At 33.2% G+C, this 22,209-nt stretch overlaps 1 protein-coding gene across 2 annotated transcripts; it reads right to left on the bottom strand.

Moving 5' to 3' along the window:
* LOC105155837 (scarecrow-like protein 22) lies at positions 19,043-21,997 on the bottom strand. Of its 2 annotated transcripts, none has more exons than XM_020692038.1 (2): positions 21,572-21,997; positions 19,043-21,485 (listed from the first exon to the last, which is right to left on the bottom strand). In XM_020692038.1, exon 2 carries the CDS (start codon positions 21,478-21,480, stop codon positions 19,279-19,281), a length of 2,202 nt encoding a protein of 733 aa, XP_020547697.1. In that variant the 5' UTR covers positions 21,481-21,485; positions 21,572-21,997; the 3' UTR covers positions 19,043-19,278. The 2 variants fall into 2 exon arrangements, with proteins under 2 accessions (XP_020547697.1, XP_011070112.1); XM_011071810.2 differs by having other exon boundaries at positions 19,043-21,480; positions 21,572-21,995.

Below are 22,209 nucleotides of genomic sequence, written 5' to 3'. Positions count from 1 at the left end.
AAATCATAAATTAAATAAATAATAAATTGCGTTTGTTAAATGAGGTAAATTATCCACTGTAGAGGGACTGGTGTACCTCACCAGCCTTGGGGCCGAATTTGATTGATTTTTAACAATAAAATATATATTTAATATATATATATATATATATGATAGTATTTTTGTTAAAAAAGTTAAACACACAACCCCCTCCCTACCACAGACCCTGATGCTGCGACCTGAACCCCCTTCCCCTTCCCCTCATCACCATCGCCCCTCCTCCCTTACCCCCTCTTTCCCCTATATCCCTCCTCCTTTCCCATTGCAACTCCACTTTCACCCATCGCCTCTCCTCTTTCCTCCCTTTCCCCATCACTAGTCCTCCCTTTTGAGTTTGTCTTCGATCGTCCTCTCAATTTGAAATTTTCAATTATCAACGACGCCAAATGTTGTGGAAAATTTACAGTGTTAGAATAGGTAATAGTCAAGCCAATTGTTGGTTATTTGGGAAAACAATCTTTGTCAATGATAATGCTAATAATGAGAATTGCTCTTTGGTCCATTTCATCTTGTGCTTAAAATAAATAGTGATATATGCATTTGGTTGAAATCTCTATATTGTTATACTGTGGGGTTAGGTGGTGCATAAGATGGTGATCATGGAATTAACTCTTATTTTAATTGTTTCAAGTCAAGAACCCATCGAAATAGGGCATCAACTATAATTTTATTGAAACTTACAGTACTAAGTGATGCATTATATGATAATTGTTGTATTTCATATACAATGCCGTATGACGCCCGTGCATTTTAGTAGGTACTTGATAAGGCGCTATTGAGTTCACTAAACTGGCCCGTAGAAGACATCATATGGAAGCCCTTATGGGGCATGATTGGTATGACTGATTTCTCCTTTGTTGTGTAATGCATTAACTAATCATTTGACTTGATGTTCCACTATGTATGAGATGGTTGTGTCTTGATCTTGGTTGACACGGTAAAAAACTAAGTAATTTTTTATTAAATTTGGATGAATATAGAACATTCATTACATAACCTAAGATGGGTTGAATCGATATATTAATATCTTGCTAAATTAATAAAATTTCATGATCCCAAAATTATTAATTTCTAGAGATTTTACTTTCCTTGATTTAAATATGCCATCACTAACTGCAGCCGAACAACAAAACCTGACTCTACCCATAACCATACAGAAATTTGGTGCTGCACTTAAAAGAATCGGTCCACTAAAGGGTCCAGGCCCGAATGCTCTAAATTCCCATTTCTACATCAAATTATATCACTAAGAAGGTACTTAATTTTTTTAACAGTGAAATTTTACCAGATTATATTAATGGGACTAATATTATTTTAATACCTAAGAAGGAAAATCCTACACTTTCATCTCATTTTCGCCCGATTAATTATGTAACATAATATATAAAATTATATCTAATATTTTTTTGAACGGAATTAGACCTCTACTGAACTCACTTATCTCACCGTGCCAAAATGCTTTTGTTCCAAAAGATTAATAGCAGATAATTTACTTCTAGCACATGAAATGCCTTTTACACTGAGGAGAAAGAAAAATAAGAATATGCTTTATATGGCTCTTATATTAGACGTTGAAAAAGTATATCATAAGCTTGAATAAAATTACATTGAATTTGCACTTTCTAAATTTAAATTCCCTCAGATAATTATTGATAGGATTATGCAATGTGTTACCTCAGTATCATACAGTCTGATTAGCAACTCTACTGAATCAGCACCTTGGTGTCCAAGAAGAGGAATCCGTCAATGAGATTCTTATCTTCATATTTATTCATTCTTTGCTTAGAACCATTTATAAATAGAATTCTCCAGGAAATGATTGACAATAAATTAGATGGAATGAGACCTTCGAATAATAGCGCCCCCCCCCCCCCCCCAACCTACAGTCTGATTAGCAACTCTACTGAATCAGCACCTTGGTGTCCAAGAAGAGGAATCCGTCAATGAGATTCTTATCTTCATATTTATTCATTCTTTGCTTAGAACCATTTATAAATAGAATTCTCCAGGAAATGATTGACAATAAATTAGATGGAATGAGACCTTCGAATAATAGCCCCCCCCCCCCCCCACCAATCCTTACATTTGCAGATGATTGCTTAATGTTCTTGAAAGAAAATCGCAAAAGTATTTCACGTCTGAAAATTATATTATGGGAGAATTTAGCAAGATATCAGGAAAAACTATTAGTTGAGAAAAATCTACTGCTCTTTTTTCACTATTTACACAGAATAATAATAAATGTATTATTTCTCAACAACTTAATTTGTCCACTCAAAACATTAACAATAAATATTTAGGTCTTCCTTTTTATTCTAATAAATTTCTAAGAAAATGTTTTATGAGATCATAAACAAAACTGAAAATAAGATTGCATTATGGTATGATAAATGCCTTTCATATGTTGGTACAAAAATTCTTATTAAACATGTGCTTAATAATATGGCAATATATTACATGTGAATCTTCAAGATACAAAAATGCATACTAAACAAATGAATCCTTAATACTATTAGCCCTTATCTACCTAAACATATTATTAACAGAATCTTAGCCATTCCTATTGTACATAAAGATTTAGCAACATAATTACTTGGGCATGGACTTCTGATGGTAAATTCTCAATCAAATCTGCATATAAATGGTTGTTATCAAAAGCACCAAATCTTTCTTGGTTTACTATATTACATACAAAGAATAAAATTTCATGCATGACTCATGGGTTATCTTAGTATCCCTACAGCAGATTTTTTATTCTGTTGACATAAGCTACAATCAGTTCTCTGTTCTCTGTGTAATAAATGAATTGATACTTTTGAACATCTGTACTATTAATAAAATGGCCCAAATCATTGGCTAGGCCTAGCACTTGAACGGCTTACTCACTTAAAGCCCATCAAGCTTCCTAACCCATCTACCCGGCCCACTTATTGGTTTGATCCGTCTGACTGCCTACTTAAGTCTCTCTCTCTCATTCTCTCAAACCCTAACCCTATCCCCATTTCCCCCGCCGTCTGTTTCTCTCATCCTCTTCCCAAGTGACCGTTTGGGTCTCCTCCTCCTCCTCGTATTCCTCTAATCTTCTCTCTTCCCCATCAATGGCCGTTGAATGCCATTTAATCAGCAACTTCTTTATATGGCTAATAAGAAAATGGTTCATGGCATCGGATGATCTTTACCTCCTATCCTCTTCTCCCTTCTCTTTGAAATTTCTAAGTTATTCTTCATACTCTAAAAGTTTGAAGCCACTGGTTAATTAATAGGCTTTGTGGCAAAACCTTGGTGGCTCTGTAAAAACCTAAGTGATTGTGTCCTTGGTGGTTTTGTGAATAGCCTTTGTGGCTGTAGCCTTTGTGGCTGAAGCCTTGGTGGTTTTGTGAGTTAAGCAACCGTGCTAGGTTGTGACCTTTGGACTTGATGGCTTTAGGTCTTGGTTATCTGAGTCTAAGATCTGGTTACAGGGTTATGTTATTTGTCTATCTTATTCTGCAGTTTCTTGGATTATTTATTGTACTATTATTCTTGTTCATTGAATTCATTGTAATTTGTTATAGAGGTTTGTTTAACCCAAAAGGCTTGTAATTAATTTTTTAAATTTCTGAATATTGGCTGAAGTCGATGACCGATTCATTCCTTACATGTGTACAAAGTATAAGTTCTTTATTCCAATCTCTCAAAAGGTTTGTCCTATTATTTCGTTAACTAAGTCAACAAATATTACATGTATTCTACACTTACTCAAGTCATCACCTCAAAAACGGGTTACATTCCTTCACTCACTTTGGTTCAGCTGGAAAGCCAGGAATAGGCTCTTTTAATAATGCACTTATTAATATTATACAATTATGGAGATCAATTAAACTTTCAATAGATAAATGCCCAGATAAGAAAATTAAACCAATATCTATGTTGAAACTAAATTGGAGGAAATTATATATATATTTTAGTTTGCTAAAACCATGCAGAATTGAATATTAGTTTTCAAAATTTAGTACTGGGGTGAGAGGGGTGTCCGTAGATGGGTTGATGGTGATGGGTCCTTCTGTCAGGTCTGTGGGCCAGCAAACAAACGGCCTTGATGTAGAGTCCAGTCTCTTTCATTTCATCACTACACTAGTCCAGTCTCTTTCATTTCATCACTACACTGCATTGACTGATGGAGAGATGACCCATCACTCACACCACACTGCTGCTTTATTTGTCCTTTCACATTTCCACATATTATCAAAACCATGTATGTTTTTTTTGAACAAAAACTGAAATATATCATTGTATTTCAAACTTTACATTGGTAACTAATACATCTATAACATGTTTGAGGCAATATTGTAATTTTCGTTCTTTATGTATAAGGAGTTGGTAAATTTGGTTGTCTAATTTTTGGCGGTGATAATTTTGATTTTATATCTTTCAAATATTCGTGATTTTAATCCTTCAACCCATTTTATGACCATTTTGCTCTTCTAGCAAAAAAGTAATCCTAGTCCACTACATACTTCAAATTAGGCATGCTTTCGAAATAAAATTTGCCCTTATAAATTCATTTATTGTCCTTATAACCGTCTTGTTCCTAGGTATTCCAAATTCTCGATTTTACAGAGTTCTTTCAACCATACTACTACAACAGATGGTTCGCAGGCAATTGGCTCCTTTAGCAATAAACAACACAGCCCTATTTCATTTTCTATCTTAGGGAATAAAAAGCACTCTAATATAGGGACTTAATAAAATTTTGGACAAACAAGTTGGACAGAAACCTTACTTTTATTGAAGAAATATACGAAATATTATATCCTCCATTAGAGGAGACAACTATTTTAGCCTCTCATGATAGAGGACTTGACTTGTTGGGAAAATCCCTATAAACTAAGAATTCAAAAATTTACAAAAATTTGGACACTCAAATATTATGTTCTGAAGAGTAAGAGAATATTTCTAATGATCCTCATCTGCTTCATTGCTTCCTTTTTTATAGGTGTTCGCGGACTTCAAACTCTGAACTTATTTTTTAATGACGTCACTACGTTCATCATCATCTTATCTCTTTCAGATGACGTCACTGAGTTCGTCATCACCACTTCCTTTCCTGCTGTTGATCATAATGATTTATCGGCCATGTGATTTCTAGCTAGCTTTCCTACTTTGTTGACTACTGGTCTTTATTGTTTTCTGCCAATAGTCTTATTCTTGATTTTTTACATTTTATAATTTTTACTTTATTTTATAAAAATTCTTTCTTTTACCCTTATCCTGATTTGGTTCGAGTTTCTTTTATGTAATGCGAATTTTTGTCCAGAACAGGGGTTTCTCTTATTTCTTACAGCAAGGGCATATGGTTATGCCAATGCCAACATCCAGCATGTTGCATACCTTCATCCGTTGCTTCAGTCGCTGGTAGCTTATTTTTCCAAATTAACATTCTCTTCTTTTCAAATAAGCTTTCTATGAACTCATTATTTTTTCCTATCATGAAGTTTAGCATGAATGATCCATTCACTTTGTTTGAGAAAATTTTGAATGGATACTTGACTTTATCCATCTTGTGAGACAGAATCATAATCCCCAAGCTCTTCTAGTAGAGATTTCGTCTTCACTAATAGTTGATGCCAAGGGAACTTCTCCTGAGACAGCTTTAATTTTGTTAAATACTACCATATCTGGTCTCTGCAGCTTGATGAAATGGAAAGCTGGATGAGACCCTTTTCCTGATTTTTCTGGAGTTGCTTATACGAATTTGAACTCCAAAATATCTCCTCTTTCCAAGTGGAGGTTGTTTATCCAAGTGTTATAGACTACCTCACTAATCCATTTCGAAAAGTTTGAAATTACCAAAAAATTGGGGTGACGTAGTATGAATTGAAGCCAAGGCTCTAAAATCATACCATTCTCGAACATCTTCTAATTGGAGCCTTCTAACATCTAGACTTTGTTGTATTTTCTGAATATTTCGATGATGGTCTTGCTTGGGTTCACTCATTTTCTAGAAATAAATTTTTCCCACATTCATTGGTTTACCTGTCAAGCAGAAGAAGAAGAAGAAGATATCAACTTGTTAGTATTAGCCTCAAAGATGCCAGTCATTGGCCTAAGGATAATCTTTCTCTCTTTAACCCCAAAGGTGCTTGGTTAACTTAAATCATCAGGAGTTTTCACTTCTTTTGACTCAATTGTTTTCCTTCCACCAAAGTCTAGAGATGGCCTCGTGCAATCGGTACTTGAATCTGATATTATAGATTTAGAACCTTGCACTCTAAGGACATATTTAGGGTCATGCTCTGCCGACTCGTAAATCATCCCCGAGGGTGATGCCTTCTAAATTAGTTCTCGTTGGTCGTTCCATAGCGAGGTGGATGCTAACAAGGAACTCCTTATTGCGACCTGAACGTTGTCTAGATCAGCTCTTTGCATCAGGTAACTTGGGCATTTACCACTAGCTGTCTGAACTTCTTGTCAAACTTTTCAAGGTTTTCTCTAAGGTGTCTGAACCTCAATATAATGGAGTTTGCTTCAGATTCCTCCATCCCTTGTCAGAAATCTACAAGAACATTCTCATGAAATTTTATTACGGCAATATTACAACAATAGTATTAACATTCAGCTTGACATTTGATAATATAACCCTTCTCAATGTTAGATTCTAATTTATTTTTCAAAAAAAACTTTAACGTTAGTATTATCGACCTATAAGGTGAATTCTTTAACAAGTAAAAGCAAAGGCCATTTCTTAGAAGTCTTCCAAACTGCAAAGAACTCCTTCTCGTTACTGTATCAAACTTGGGTTTGTTGTCTTGAGAACAACCCTCCTGTATATCTACAAGAATCTTTCCCTGTAATCGTTTTTTCCGTGAGCACCGCTGCCCATTGATAGTCATTAGCGTCAATGTATACTAACAATTCATCCTCGTCTTGTGGGATAGAAAGCTTGGGCAGGTTACTGCAAACCTGTTTCAGCTTGCGAACTCTTTGAGTGTGGATTTCCTCCCACTTCCATTTTGAACTCATTGTTTCTTTTAAAAGGGGTCGAAAATCCTTCATATATCTTGCAAGATCCTTTATAAACATTCCTGAAAAATTAGCAACTCTCAAGAAGTTCCGCAAGTACTTCTTATCTTTAAGTACATTTGGAAATTTTGGATTTTTTCAACAATATGATCCTGCAGCTCAATACCTCCTTTGTCAATAAGAATTCCTAAAAGTTCAATTTTATTAATTGCAATAGTAGCTTTCTTCTCATAAAGCACTAATCCTTCTCTATGACATGCATCAGAAAATATTTAATATGATCTTACATATTCTTACATGCAATTAATATGTCTTCAATGTAGACAAACATAAACTTAAAAAAATAATCTTTGAAAAGATTATTCATTTTTCTTTAAAATTTCTGGGGTGCATTAGATAATCTCATTGGTAGCACATTCCAAATATATGGTCCCTGTGGTGTGGAGAATGCAGTAATTTCTATGATTCACTATTCTTCTTAATCTGATAAAAATCATATTTACAATCAAATTTAGAAAATACTTTTGCAACTTTGATGCAGTCAATTAAGTGCCCTCTACTCAAAATATAATAACCATCAAATTCTAATATTCTATTACTTGATAGTTAATTACCAACCTGAGTTTACCTCACTTTATCTCACCATGGTTTCTTACCAAAAAACCAAGGCTACTACTGTAAGTAGAGACTCCAGGCTCGATGAGTCCAAGACTGGTATGCTCCTTGATAATCTCCTGCATATCCTACTTGTCCTCCTTGTTCATTTAGATAGGCTTGCGTCGAAGGTACTCATATTTGTATTCTGCTTTAAGTTTCAAAGGCTTCGATCTTGTTCCTATCCCACCATGCCAGAAGATTTTCACTGAAGTTCCTCTGAATAAGTCTCTTGACGTTTTCGAGAGATAGCTTGCTTTCTTCGCTAATATCTAGCGACTTTATTTCCTGCAATGCTTCTCTGAGGTTCTTAATCTCTTCCTCAAATTACTCGTAGAAGCTATTGCTATCGATGAGTTCTTGTTGTTTCCTCTTATCTTGTATTTTTCGAATGAGTTAATCTGGCATCGAAATCACCATACTTGCTGCGAAAATTTATAGGCATTATTCTGTTAAATGCCTTTTCTCTTTGCAAACTTGTATCTCACTACTATAGTTAGAACTAAAGATTAACAAATTCCTCCGATTATCCTGCATATATTTTGTAAAAGTTTGAATGAAATTATTTAGCAATATATTAACACCTGTACCATGAAAGTAGATATGATGCGTTTTCACCCTGTATCAAGGTGTTCCAAATGCTCCTCCAATCATAATTTTCTTCTCACTTATACCCTTATTAAGTAGAATTTTTTATGAAAAATCCCTACGTCCAGTAACGGGTAAGGTTTTCATAGCTTCTTTAGGAAAAAAACCCCGACTTTGCTGTGCAAATTCCTGATCCTAAATCAATATAAGCTGCAAAATATTCTATCTGATATTGATCATACAAACAGATGCATATATAGAAAATGGACTAGTCATTCAATCGTTATGGTAACACCATCAAGACTGAATTCCATACCGTTATTTTTTCTTCCCCATGGTTTATGATCTTCAAGGAGATTTAACCCCAAAGTTATACTCCCATTTTCTCGTCCTGCAACTAAAATTTCATGGCATGTTATTTCTAGCATGCTTTATATCTACCAACAACAGGTTGCTGCAAATGTTATAAGACATCACAAGGAAAAAAGTTTTCTTTCTTAGTGATGTCAAATATAACTTGTATTTCTTTATATCCTTCAGGGCATCTGAGTTTTATGTTATCTGTCATAGTCTCTTGAGGAGTTCAAGTTTTTATAACTCTTTCTCATTTCCTTCGTAGCCTATGATTCTATCATCCGAAAAGGACATTTTGCTACTAAACTTAGTTCTAGAACTAAGTGTTCGGTCTTACACTATGTGATCTTTTATGACAATATCGATATCACCTATTCTAGGTATCCTAATTGAATCTAGTGCCATTACCTTAGCAAATTTCTTAAAAATTTTATAAATCTCAATATACTCTTTTCTAAGAAATAAATTTGAATAATGTATATTGGAAAGGGCATAAGCTATTCTATAAGTTATAGAATATGGTCTATTACCTTCTTTCATTAGATCTTTTCTTTTAAAATCCTGATGAAGGGTCAAGAGTCTACCAAAATCTTGGTCTGCTAGGTCGTATGCAATCCTAAGATGAATATCAAATATTAATTTTCCTGCACACAAATTACCTATCATTGTCCCAAGACAACTATCTCTCAAATTATTAATTCGTTTATCCATTATTGATAAATGTATTTCTAAATCAATTCCTTCCTTAAAGAATGTTTTTATTACTACTTCAATAGTCCTATATGGATCCATTTTATAGTAACAGTTTATTCTTCTTTAAGCTTACTTAATTTTTCAAGAATCTCTTTTCTAGGAATAAGCTACATTTTCATCATAGTACCTATAAGTTCCATGAGAATAGCAAACTCAACTGAACTCACTTTCTAGATTATGTGATGTTTCCTCAAAATTTGTCCTATCTGATTGAGGACTCTCCCGATTCCTCCAATCCTAAATCCATCGTAGGGGTTGAAATTGGAATCTGGGCGCATGAGTCTTTCCATGATTTTGTTCGACACCATCATCCTATAAAAGAATCCTAACAGGCTTTTAGAGATTTGAAGCATACCTCCCTTGTTATAATTATTCTAACCCGATTGAAGATCCATCTGAATCAGTTTCTATTTATTCCTCATATACACTTTCATCTGAAGGAAGATCTTCGAATTTGTGGGTACCAAATTGCCGTAGTAGACTACATCTAAGATGTCATCCGTGGCTTCAAATTTCTTAATTCACTATATTTCTGCGGGCAGTCTAGAGATTATGACCTTTTGCTCGCAGGTCCAGCAGTTACAGTCCTTGAAATTTTCATTGGCTTGAGTATGGGCCCATCTGAAAGTTCTCCTTGTAGGGATACTTCCTGTGGACCTTGCATCTGTTCGTCTAGATCCGTGGGATGAATTCCTTGTTGGTCCAGTCTTCTGTCCAAATTTGTATATTCTAGCTTTTGATTTGGACCACCACGCTCTTCTCCTAAAAGAGGTTCTTCTAGAACTCCTATGGTAGAGTCACTACTATGTTTCTTCCTCTTTCTTGGCTCGCTTGATTCTTCTATAATTGTAAGAAAATTATTATTATCACAACAAAGAGGGGTTCTTTTGATCTTACCTCTAAGCATCTTCATATTTTTCTGGATGGATATTTGATAACACCAATTCTTTAGTTTGTCTTTGAGAAAACACATGCTTCTTGCAACTGAGTTCAGTTGTCCTTCGGGTACTTTGTATGAATGGATCAACATTTCCCTCCATGGACTATAGATTTTTGCAAAGAGCATTGGAACTGCTACTTCTATTGTTACTCCACTCTAGAAGAAATATTTGCTAAACCAATAAATATATTTGATTTCTTTTCAAGTCTGTGACTTCAGCTTTCCAATCTGTAAGATCCTTGTGTAGATCCACGAGGATCTTAAGGATTCGTCCATCTTTTTGGCTCAAGAGGTCTATTTTCATGAGTAAATGGATTAACCTATATTCGTAGTCTTGAATTATCTTTTGGATCTCTTTTAGATCTTGAGAGAATGTTAAGGTATTCGGCTCGAGTTCTTTCCAAACAGTTCCTTTTAAAATTTTTCTAAGAATTGTATTGTTGGATAAATTTACCCGATCCATCTCGCCTTGCTGGTATTCTACCTTGGATTTTGGTGGATTATAGGCTTCTCACCACATTTCTTGGTAGTATCTGTCGGACATAGTAGTTTCGTGTTCATTCCTCTTTTTCTTCTTTTGTAAGAAGATTCCAATCTTTTTTTTCTAGTCTTGCGTCCAATATCTTGAGAAATTTCGTCAAGAAATTCCTTTTCAAAATTTCCAGAATCTGAAAAATATTCTCTATTTTTATTGTAACTCAAACTTTCTTTCGCTTTCATACTATAAAAAATCTCCTCCGTTAGGGATTGAAATATATATATATATGTAATATAAATAAATATTTTTCAATAAAACCTAGGCCCTCATACCATTTTAGCTAAGTGAGGGGTACAAAAAGCCAACATGGACTAAGACACACATTTTAAAGTTGAGAATGAGTAAAATTATCCAAAATCCGGTCAAATGACTAAAGTGTCATTTTTTTTAATATTAGGAACTTAAAGTGTTAACTCTGATAATTTTGGATCAAAATCAAATAAGTGATTAAGTATAAAGACCAAAATTATAATTGCCCAGGACCTTTACTTACGAACTTGATGTAAGTGAATCTATCAACAAACCTACACACATAAAAGGTCATACCTAAATAGTGCGATTATTCCGAAACTAAATTGGGGGAACAAATAGTTTATTAAAATCAATTTTACCCCGAGAAAGATTAGAGGATTTCACAATATCAAGAAAATGCAAAAAATGGCAATTCACCTTTACCTAGAAAATTATCTATGTTGAAATACTCTAATATCTTATAACCTCTGAAATCTTGTTTATTTAAATACTTTAATATATAATTTTATTTTTAAAATAAAATTCAATATGTTTAAATTTTTAAAATATTTTATAAACTCCGACATGCTATAGGTAGAGCCAAACACCCTCCAAGGGTTTTGGGAGGGATAGCCAAAAGCTTTATTGCAAATTTAAACTTGAAATAAGAAATGGGGTCCCAAACTCCCTATCTCCAATCTTTGCAATGGTGACAATGACCACTCAGTAGACATAGCTCAGTGTCTTGCTCCATCACTAATATCACAGCTTCACGTACATACCACTGAAATCACACAACATATACAAATAATTAGAGAGGCAGTAATTACTGCAAATTTAAACCTCTAAACGTAATTAATCAATTTATTTAAAAAATATGTTTGCAGACAATCAAGTTATTCCCCACGTACAATGAGTCAATAATTATTATGGTCGTTTAGGAGACAACATCAGTTCCAGCACGAGACTATTTTATGGGATGTCTCGTGTTTGGATTTTAGGTGTGTATTAATATTTGTTGGGTACATGAGTTGTATGGGGTGAATGAGTATTAAAAAAAATTATTATTATTATATTTTTTTTCTTTGACTTTTGTTCATGCCAGAGGTGGGGAAAAACACGAAATGTGATTGATTGTTTTGCCAATAATCATGAACCAATCATGAATTATCAATTTTTTTGCCATTTTAAAAAAAATATTAAAAATAATAACAAGAAGAAGAAGAGGAGAAGGAGTAAATGATATTACGTTCCACATTTTATATTTATTTAGTTGTCGTGACACGCTGTTTTTATATGCATATAATAGATAATTTTTCATATTTTACGTATTTTATAAATAAGAATAAAATATATAAATTAATACATTACATTAAAGAAATAGAAAGACAATAAAAGAAAATTAATTTGCCAGTTAATATAAAATTTAAAATGTTGAATAAGTCGACTATCTTATTAGTTAAAAGGTATTTAACTTTACAAAAAATTAACATGATAATATTATTAGTCGTCATTTATAAATATAAAAACTCTTTTTTTTTTTTATATATATTAGTATGTAGTGAATGGAGCTAAGGTGGAGCATTAAGGCACCCAACATGATCAAAGTCAATGGGACAAAAATGTAGACATCCCTTCTCGTCCTCATAATGTGAAGTAGACATGATTGATGAGTTGAAGGGTGAGGCGCTCATGCCCATCCCCATGGACCCTTACTTCCTTTTCAACTCACTTTTTTATTACATAAAAATAATACATAGAGTTAGGTAATATAATGTGGGAGGATACTGCAACTTCTATATATACACAAATATATATGTATGTATAGTAAAATTATTATCTTACAATTTCAAGAATTATATATGAAGTGTATTAATCATAATATTTAGGGTAAATTATAACCACCTATCGTGAAGTTTGACATAATTATAAATATTTTTTTGTTGTACGAACATCCGTCTAACAACAAGGTCATTTCGTTAAGTTTTCATCAAATTTTATGGTTAACTGACCAAAATGCCGTTTTGGATTATAAATTATAATTATATATATGTTTTATAATTTTTTAAAATATTTTTATGAACTAATATTCCCTATAGATTATTTATGTTACCCAACCTCAATTTTTGTTTTATTTTTTAAAAAGGTTCAGCAAGGGTAAAATAATAATATCACTTCGTCGTCTAGGGGCTACATAATTATTTTTCATTTGATGTAGGTATTTGTAATTTTTTAAACAATGAGGGATATTCGTAATTATGACAAACTTCAAGAAACACTAGAAAAAGTATAGCTATTAACTACGGTTAATTGTCATGGTTAATAATAAATTATTATACCAAATAGTTATTGAACACAACGCAATGGTTATTGGACGTGTTTTTGCGAGGGTGGCTAAAATATTTGTCATGGCTTATTTTGACCATGACTCTTAGTCATGGCAAATAATTTTTTCATAATGGAAATGCTAATATTTTGCATCAATTTTATTTAACCGTAGTTAATAATAGTCATTTCTTATGATTTTTAACCATAAATATTAATATTATAGTCAATAATAATTTTTTTTTCTAGTGAGAGGTAATCGTAATTTACCCTAATATTTATTTTTTGTTAAGACAGGAAGCATCTTCATATTCTTCGCTTAATTACTGCGTTTATGGAAATTATATGATTTAAGGAGTTATATATAGGGTTAAATGCAAAGTATCCCCTGTGTTATACGAAATTAGAAAATTATCCCCTCCTCCGGTGAAAAGAAATAGTAAATTACCCCCTTATAAAAAAAATAGGACAATTACACTCCTCAAGTGAGTTCGTGTAATTCACATAGTTTTTCTTTATTTTTTAATTTTTTAATTTTTATTATAAAATTATATTTTTAACCTTATTTAATAACCATTAGATTTAATTTAATTTTAAGGTCCAAATTAAACTAATAAACCTACGGTCCAGATTTTGATTTATTTCAATCTACAATATTTAAACAAATATATAAACTTAAACAATATAAATGAAATATATATAAATATATATTATATAATTAATAGTTATATATATATATATATATAGAGAGAGAGTGAGAGAGAGAGAAACAGCGATCGGAATGGGGAAGGGGGGAGAGCTGGGCCAGGCGACGGGTGGGTGAGGGAGGAGGGCGATAGAGATTCGCCAGTTTTGGATACAAAAAGCTTGAGGAGAAAAAGGTGCTAATTGTAAACTGTAACTTTTTTCTTGAATTATATTCTTTTTGGAGTTTATGAGTAACAATACTCATGTTATTTTATGGGTTCTTACAATTTCATTGTGGTTTGTACATTTATTCGGTATTTTTCTATTTAATAAATATTTTATATATTATAATTATTAACAAAATTTTATATATAATATATTATATAAAAATAATATTTATTTTTAAAAAAATCATGTTCAGTAGTGCATTACACACCTCCTTCTAAGGAACTAAATTGCTTCAATTTTAATAACACAAAAAAATAATTTAACATATATTTTTTTTCACAAGGGGGTATTTTACACATTATCCATATTAAAGGTGTAGCATGTATTTTTTCACATATATTTATATATATATATATAACACTTGTATATGTATTTTTTCACATATATTTATATATAAAAAAATAACACTTGTATTTTCTACAATTTGATCATGTAGAGTAATCTCCTTAGTGTTGTACATAAACGAAATAACCTTAAATCTACTTTTAATTAAAAAATAGTTCAAGTTTTGCTTTTTTTTTATTATTATTATTTGGGTTGTTTTTACTTTATTCCGACCAGATTCAAACTCAAGTATGTAAGACATATAGTGTTCATTTGATCATTCATACATGAATTTGTAATTCATGTGAAATCGTACAATTAAAAAATTCATATATATATCAGCCCTGCATACTCGAGATACAACTTTTGTTATTCTAATATCTGGTACGATTATAAGCATTTCTTCTCCACTGCCAGTCTAACTTGGACATTACCGTAGAGCTATAACCGAGATCTTTTCTTTGTGATTCTTATAATTTTCTACACGAGAAACCTAGCCATACACGTATACACGAATCACATTCTATTGAATTACGTAAACAGAATATGAGACTAAATTACACACAACACAATTAATTAAAATATAGTATTATTATATCATTCAAAAAAATATTTTCTTTCAAATACATCTTCGTCAAAATCACACTCGTTTTTACTTAGTAAAATCATATAAAACAAATTTCATTAGTATCGTTTGACATCATCCCACGAACATTTTTCTCTTAACGTTTGTATACATATATTTTTATAAATATATTACACTACTGTAAAAAAAATATAAATTATTCTCTACATTATAAACGACTAATTCTTAAAAATCATAATAAATTAATACTGTTCACCACAATCAAGCTCTTTTACCACAATTAATCAACATTTGCCATGCTTTTAACTATAACCAAAATATTTATTATAATTTTTAATTATGGTTAATATTTTTATCTCGCTCGAAAAAACAACGATTAATAATTATTACTTAGCCATAATTAATTATATTTATTACACTTTTCACTTTTAACTATAGCAAGTAGCTACTATAATAAACAATATTTTTTCTAGTGCATACATATATGTGCGTGAATATTTATTTATGTATGTAAATTAAGTATATTGACAATTAACAATGTCGTGTCTTAAATTTTTAAATAAATTATCATATTTAATTTATGTTTATGACGATTTAATTTATGTTCATGACGTATTTGCGATCTTACATCAACCCCACTTTCTAAATTCAGTTTTATGTGGTGCTGCTTAAATTGACACACAAAATTTGAGTGGATAGTTGACATTATTATATTAATCCTACCTTTTAAAATAATTTTAGCAAGCAAATCTTGGCGTATCGTACCAATCATTTTTTGAAATAATTGACTTTTATAAAATCATTTTTTATCCAGAAAAATAAAACACCTTGTTCTTAATTAATCTAATCATTGAACCCCCTTGAGAAGGGGCCTAATTCTTCTGCTTTTTTTTTATTAATAGATTATAATTATATTATAAATTTTAATTAATAATAATTAATATAATTACTAATATTAAATATTTATAATTAATAAATAATTATTATTGATGTCTAATTTTTATCTTGGGAACATGCATTCTGCTCTTGAATTTTCAAAATCTATACTAATATAAAAATAAAAGTCGTTTTACATTCACAAACGATAGTTAATGGCACTGTCATACCAATTATTTGTGTAGTAAAAAATGTCATTTATGATGAAATAATTAACTTTCAAATTTTATATTAATTGATAAGTTATTGTTATTTTTTCTTTCTTTTTATTAATATAATATATTGGTTTATATATTTTACTCTAATTTATAATATATTTTAAAGCTTGAAAGATTATTTATTATATGCACGTAAGAACAACGTGCCACAGTTGTAAGTATAAAAAAATATATAGGTGATATTTTTTTTATTATTATTATTCACCTAATGAGAATATTTATTAAGAAACCCGAAATTGACCAAAAGAGCTAACTTCCTAATATGATTAAAGAAAAATATATTTTTCGTCCGATAACTTAGGCCTTAGTACATTTTCCGTCCTATTACCTATTGAATTCTTGAAAATAGTCTCATAACTTGCAAAAAGTCTCATTTTCAAGTCTCCTGATAATTTTCATCAGAGAACTACAGGAAGAAACCTTGTCATGCAATCATTACCTCTTCAGAATGAAACTAAACGGTCACATGACTTGTACATAATTTTTTCGACAATTTCCTAGCAAAAACTAGTAGAAAGACGAAAGTAAAAAATACTAAAATTATCATACTATTTTCGAGAATCCCCGAATAATAAGATTAAAAATATATAAAAATTATAATACCAAAAATGCAGTTTCCCAAATATAATATTTGAAGTTGAACTAAAGTACCTTCACTCAATAATTGTAAATTGATGAGTGGGATAACTCAATAATTAAAGGTACTAAACATGATTTTTCTCATCAACCATCATCATATCTCCCTAACTTTAATTATTTTTTTCCCTAAATATAAAATTATTAATAATCTATACTAAGATAAGACTTTGTCCAATTTAATATATACTAAGTGCTAGTATGAAATTCATGCCCACTTGCTTTTTTTAATCTATATATCTTGACATTTATGCAATTAATAAAAAAAACCCTTTTTTAAAATAAAGAAAAGTAGTTCAACTTTTATTTAAATTATAGGATTATACATATATGGACAAGATAAAAGTGAGTAAAGAATTGAAGTGGGAGGTGCAATGAACCAAGAGCCATGTGATGTGTGATTGAGTTTGATGAATAAAAATATTCACAAAAAAATGTAATCCATCATAGGTGAATTATGAAGTACAATTAATATATATTCAATCTAAACCAATGGCAACTCAAGTTTTATTATATGTTTGGTGTTATGATAAAGGGAAAACCTTACAATGTGCCACAGCATATTCTTACCCAACTTGATGATTTTTATATTTTTCAAATAAAAATAAAATAAAAAATTTCCTATAAGAGGGTGCTCTAATTTGTTAAGGACATATAGAACGACGTATGAGCTGACGTGATATAAAATATTTGTAGAGTTTATAAGATATTAAATATTATTTTTAAAATAAATGTTCGAAGTTTTTCATGTAATAAGACAGGAGATTTGCTGAGCACAGCAAAAACAGCTTATAAGCTCCATATTTTATAAAATATTTTTGGAATATCCGAATATTTTAGTAAATTAGACGGTAATAACGATAATTTTGTAATTTACACGTCTAATTTAAGAAATTTGTAATATAACAATATTTATAGTGCTTAGGGGGTGTTTGTAACAGCCTCTTATTTTATGATAGTAGTAGTTGTAGAGAAAAATCGTACGTTTATTCGTAGTGAAAGTTGATACGTTGGAAACAAATGTTCGAAGTGGTAAGAGGAAATTGAGATTTGAATGTCCGAAAAAATAGTTTATTATTCTTAGAATTTTACCAATAAAATGTAAAAGTCTATCGGATTTTACATATAACTTTTAGCATAAATCATTTTAAATTAATCAATAAAACACTTTTTTTTTAACTTATTTTCACAAGAAAAACTTATAAACGCATAAAATAAGCTCCTGCGTTCCCTAAAGACTGCACTCTTGGGATGTAGAGTGTGGCAAGGTTCATGTATAGAACAAGCCATGGAGCAAAGACCATATAACTAGATCAAAAAGCTAGCAACTTCTGGGTATCATGACAGAGGAAAAAATGGCAAGAAAGTAAAAGGGTAAATGACTTGGACACTTTAGGTCTAATTACACAAGTATCGCAGTTCTTTTGAAAAATAGACGTATACTTTTTGAGATTGTAATTGTAATTTACATCGACCCCTCTTCTGCACTGAGATTGTAACGGTAACTTATATCGACACCTCCTCAGCAAAAAAAACTTACACAAACACCCCTGAGAGTGAGAAAAGTTACATTGATACCCCTGCTGATAATTTTGCAAATCGCAAGAGGCGTATTTTAAACCTAATCAAAACGTGTCTTCGTAATTACTTAAGTATAGAAGGATTTTCTTCTGAATGAGACTGCACTTAGACCTGCACATGGTGGTACCAAAACAAAATTTAACTAGTCCAACTGCATATACTAACATCAACAAGCACATAGGGTGCATGTGGGATGGCCTCCCTTCAATAGTAATTGCCAAAGTGAAAATCTTTGCATGTATTTTGGGACTGTATTTTTATGAGTTAAGTGCCACAAAATCTCAATACGAAGGTATATGCATGCACAGTATTGTCAGCCAGTCACCAAGTTAATATACTTGCAACAGCTTCAAGGTACAAATCTTGCACCAACATGATAAGTAACCCAGCACAAAATGGGACCATTGCGGTAAGACGACTAATTAGAAGGCAAGATTACGATTCGATAGATAAGTTTTCGCTAGAGTCTAGACTACATTGGATAAGCAGATGATAACTAAGCAAGAAAAATTTACAATGCATAGCTCAAATTTAGAGGTGAAAATATTGAGGCTCAAATATTGGCTCGAGTTCAAGTAGCATAGAGTAAGCTAAAACCTTTGTGGCCTTGTAGTGCTTGCTAAAGAAACGATTGTGTTGCTTGATGTAGCAAGAATGCTCAGCAATTCCAAGCTGAAACTGACACAAGCTCACTATGTTTCCAGTATAGCGAGAGTGATGCCTGCCGCCTCTCCGCATGGAATCCACTAACTTGCATTCTCTTCACCACGCATTCAGCCTGTGTTTCAGTGAAGCTACTAATAGATGCGGGAGAGAATCCCACTGATGCAAATAGGTTCCTCCATGGTGGAATTATGTCGGGGTGCACCAGGCGGCCCAAGACGGTGCTTTCAATCCTAGGCTGGAAAAGAAACTTTTCAATTTTGTTAGAAGCATCAGATTTCACATTAGCAGCATCAACAGAGTCAAGTAGAGCCTCATAGTACTGGAGAGTTTGAAGAATGTGGTGCGAGAAAGGGAGGTCGCCTCGCTCACATCCACGACCCAATGACACCAAGACTTTTGGCGAAAGTTTCTTCATAAGGCAAAGATATGAAGGAAGTGCGGAGAGGTAACTCGTGAAAGACCAGACTGGGAAATTCACAGCAATCACCTCGCTCTCTGAAGACCTCAAAGAGGAGACCGAGCTACAGTTTGGATCAAAAGAATCAATGTTCACCACTTCAAGCTCGAAATTAAGTCCTATGTCATTGGCGAACTGTGTTAAATTTTCATGCATAAGGCTAATCTCAAGCGAATGGTGAGTAGAGGGAGAAGCAAAGGCAGTAATCTTTATAGATGTTGCCCCTCTATTCTTTAGAGGAAGCTCTTGGAGGAAAGACGACCAATGAGCACCAAAACCAATATCGAAATCAATTAAGTGAATCCGTTCGGCATCACCGAGGGCTTCAAGAATGATCTGGTTAGCAGTAAAATTCATGAATTGGATAACAGGAGAAACTTCAGAAAAAACCTTGTAAGCACCCATCTTGAACATGGCATCAAAAGGTGCTGGAATTCTTGATGGAACAGAGGCAACCTGGCTGGGAATCATGAAAGCCAATTCCAAAGCCTCCTTCACATAGAAAGCAGACCTCAAGAAGGGCTTCCCAATCGGAGCCAGAACGTGATTGAGCCGCGCCAATATCCCTTGCGCGTTAGAGAAATTTCCAGCCTGCATCGACTCGGCTGCCTTATAGACCTGGTCATATACAATCTGCTGCTGCTGCTCTTGATGTTGGAGATTCACACCCATTTGCTCATTGCAGCCGCGGGTTGCCAAAGGCTTCGGCACCAGTACCGGCATCTCCTGAAGTCGATGCTGAGGGATGATGTCAGGTCGATGAAAAGGAGCCACCGGAGGCTGAAGCATTTGGGCCAAATGCTGCTGTTTACTGGGCAAGAACTGATGACCAGGATCTAGTGATGGAACTTTACTGTTTAGAGAACCTAAATTTGAGGCCACACTGCCCACATTCTGGTGCGTCAGCAGTGAATAAAACTGATTTTGCTGTTCGTGCTGAGTACCAAAGAGTAAAGGGTTTAAGTTCTGATTTGCAGCATTTCGAACTGGGACAGGGTTTAGACCTCCCTGCGGGTTAAAAATCCCAACTTTCTGGTCTAATGTCTCCAACTCTTGTTGAAAAACTATGTAAGAAGCCATAGATTGCAAAGCATCGTTGCCATTGTTGTCAACGAGCAGACTATTTGAATCCAAATCAGTTTTCACTTTATGGTCATTCAATGAAAACCCAGAACCAGAGAGGCCTAAAGCGGAAGTGTTATAGCTAAGAAAAGCATTATCAACAGGTGGAATGGCTGAACCACCAGGAAATTCACAGCTCTTGTCAATGGCGGAAAAACCCAGAACGCCTTGCACCTCATTTTGGTTTCCTGCTTGCAAAATCAGCTTCAAGATCTCATTTTGCTTGCCCGAAGATTCTGATAAGTTCTCCCAATCTTGAAGCTCAAGATTAGGATCTTCATAAACTCCATGGCTCAACTCCAGGCCAGCATTATGAAGAAGACCCTGCCGGTCGGCCACCCACTCCGCCTTCCCTCCGGCGGCCGCCGTGGGCTCATTGACAACCATATTTCCTCGTTGGCTGGTGTTGTTGAAAGAGGAGAAAGTAGATGTGGAGGTGGAGGGGCTTGGACTCCTTGTATCCAGCACAGAAATGGGCTCATTGATTGAAAAGCTTCCATCTTTCTTGCAAATTGTTTGAAGTGGATAAGGAGAAGCAGCAAAGATTGACGAAGCAAACCCACCAACATCACCTCTGGCTTGAAATTTGTTGGAATTGTACTGCATTCCTATCATCTATGCTTTACCAAAAATGGAAAAAGATTCAAGGAGGAGTGAATCAAGCAAGGAGGAGATAAACAAGAACAAGGAGAAACAAGAAAAATACCATATAGTTGAAGTAGGTGGAAATTTGTGTTGAGCTGCTGGTTCTTCTGCTACCTTCTTCTTCTTCTACCAAGATTTGAAGTTCTTGAATGGGTGTAGGTGGTAAAAAATCAAAGCCATGAATCTCTTGGGAGATCCATCAGTCCTAAGAGAAGAACCTGACTCTTCCTCCAGTCTTTTCTTTTACTTTTGAGGTCCATATCAACATCTCACCTCCATAGCCTTTACCTTTTCCTCTCTCTCTTCTCTCTCTCTCTCTCTCTCCACCCTCTGTCTCTATATATATATAACTATATAATATATTGATATGTGTGTATAATTAACTTCTTCTTTCCTCACATTATATCTTTGTCTAATACAAGCATCTGATATTTGAAACTGATGTATAGCAATTTTTTACTTTGTCTCTCTTTTTTCTGCAGTGGTCTGCTTTTTCAATTTTTACTTTTTATTGCAGGGTGAGGGTGAGGGTTTAGCTGTAGGGTATTTGGGTTGTGGACGTAGGGTGTACTGTTTCCCTGTTTTGCCATGAATCAGTACACCATGAAAAAGGTGATCAAGTGGACCTCCCTCCGCTGCCCATTTCTGTCAGACTGCCCCTCTCTCTCTCTCTCTCCACATGCTATTTTATTCGGATAA

The sequence above is a fragment of the Sesamum indicum genome, linkage group LG2 (genome assembly GCF_000512975.1).
Source record: "Sesamum indicum cultivar Zhongzhi No. 13 linkage group LG2, S_indicum_v1.0, whole genome shotgun sequence".
Taxonomy (NCBI): domain Eukaryota; kingdom Viridiplantae; phylum Streptophyta; class Magnoliopsida; order Lamiales; family Pedaliaceae; genus Sesamum; species Sesamum indicum.
Note: the sequence above shows the minus strand (reverse complement) of the source record. Positions and strands in the feature narration are given on the sequence as shown.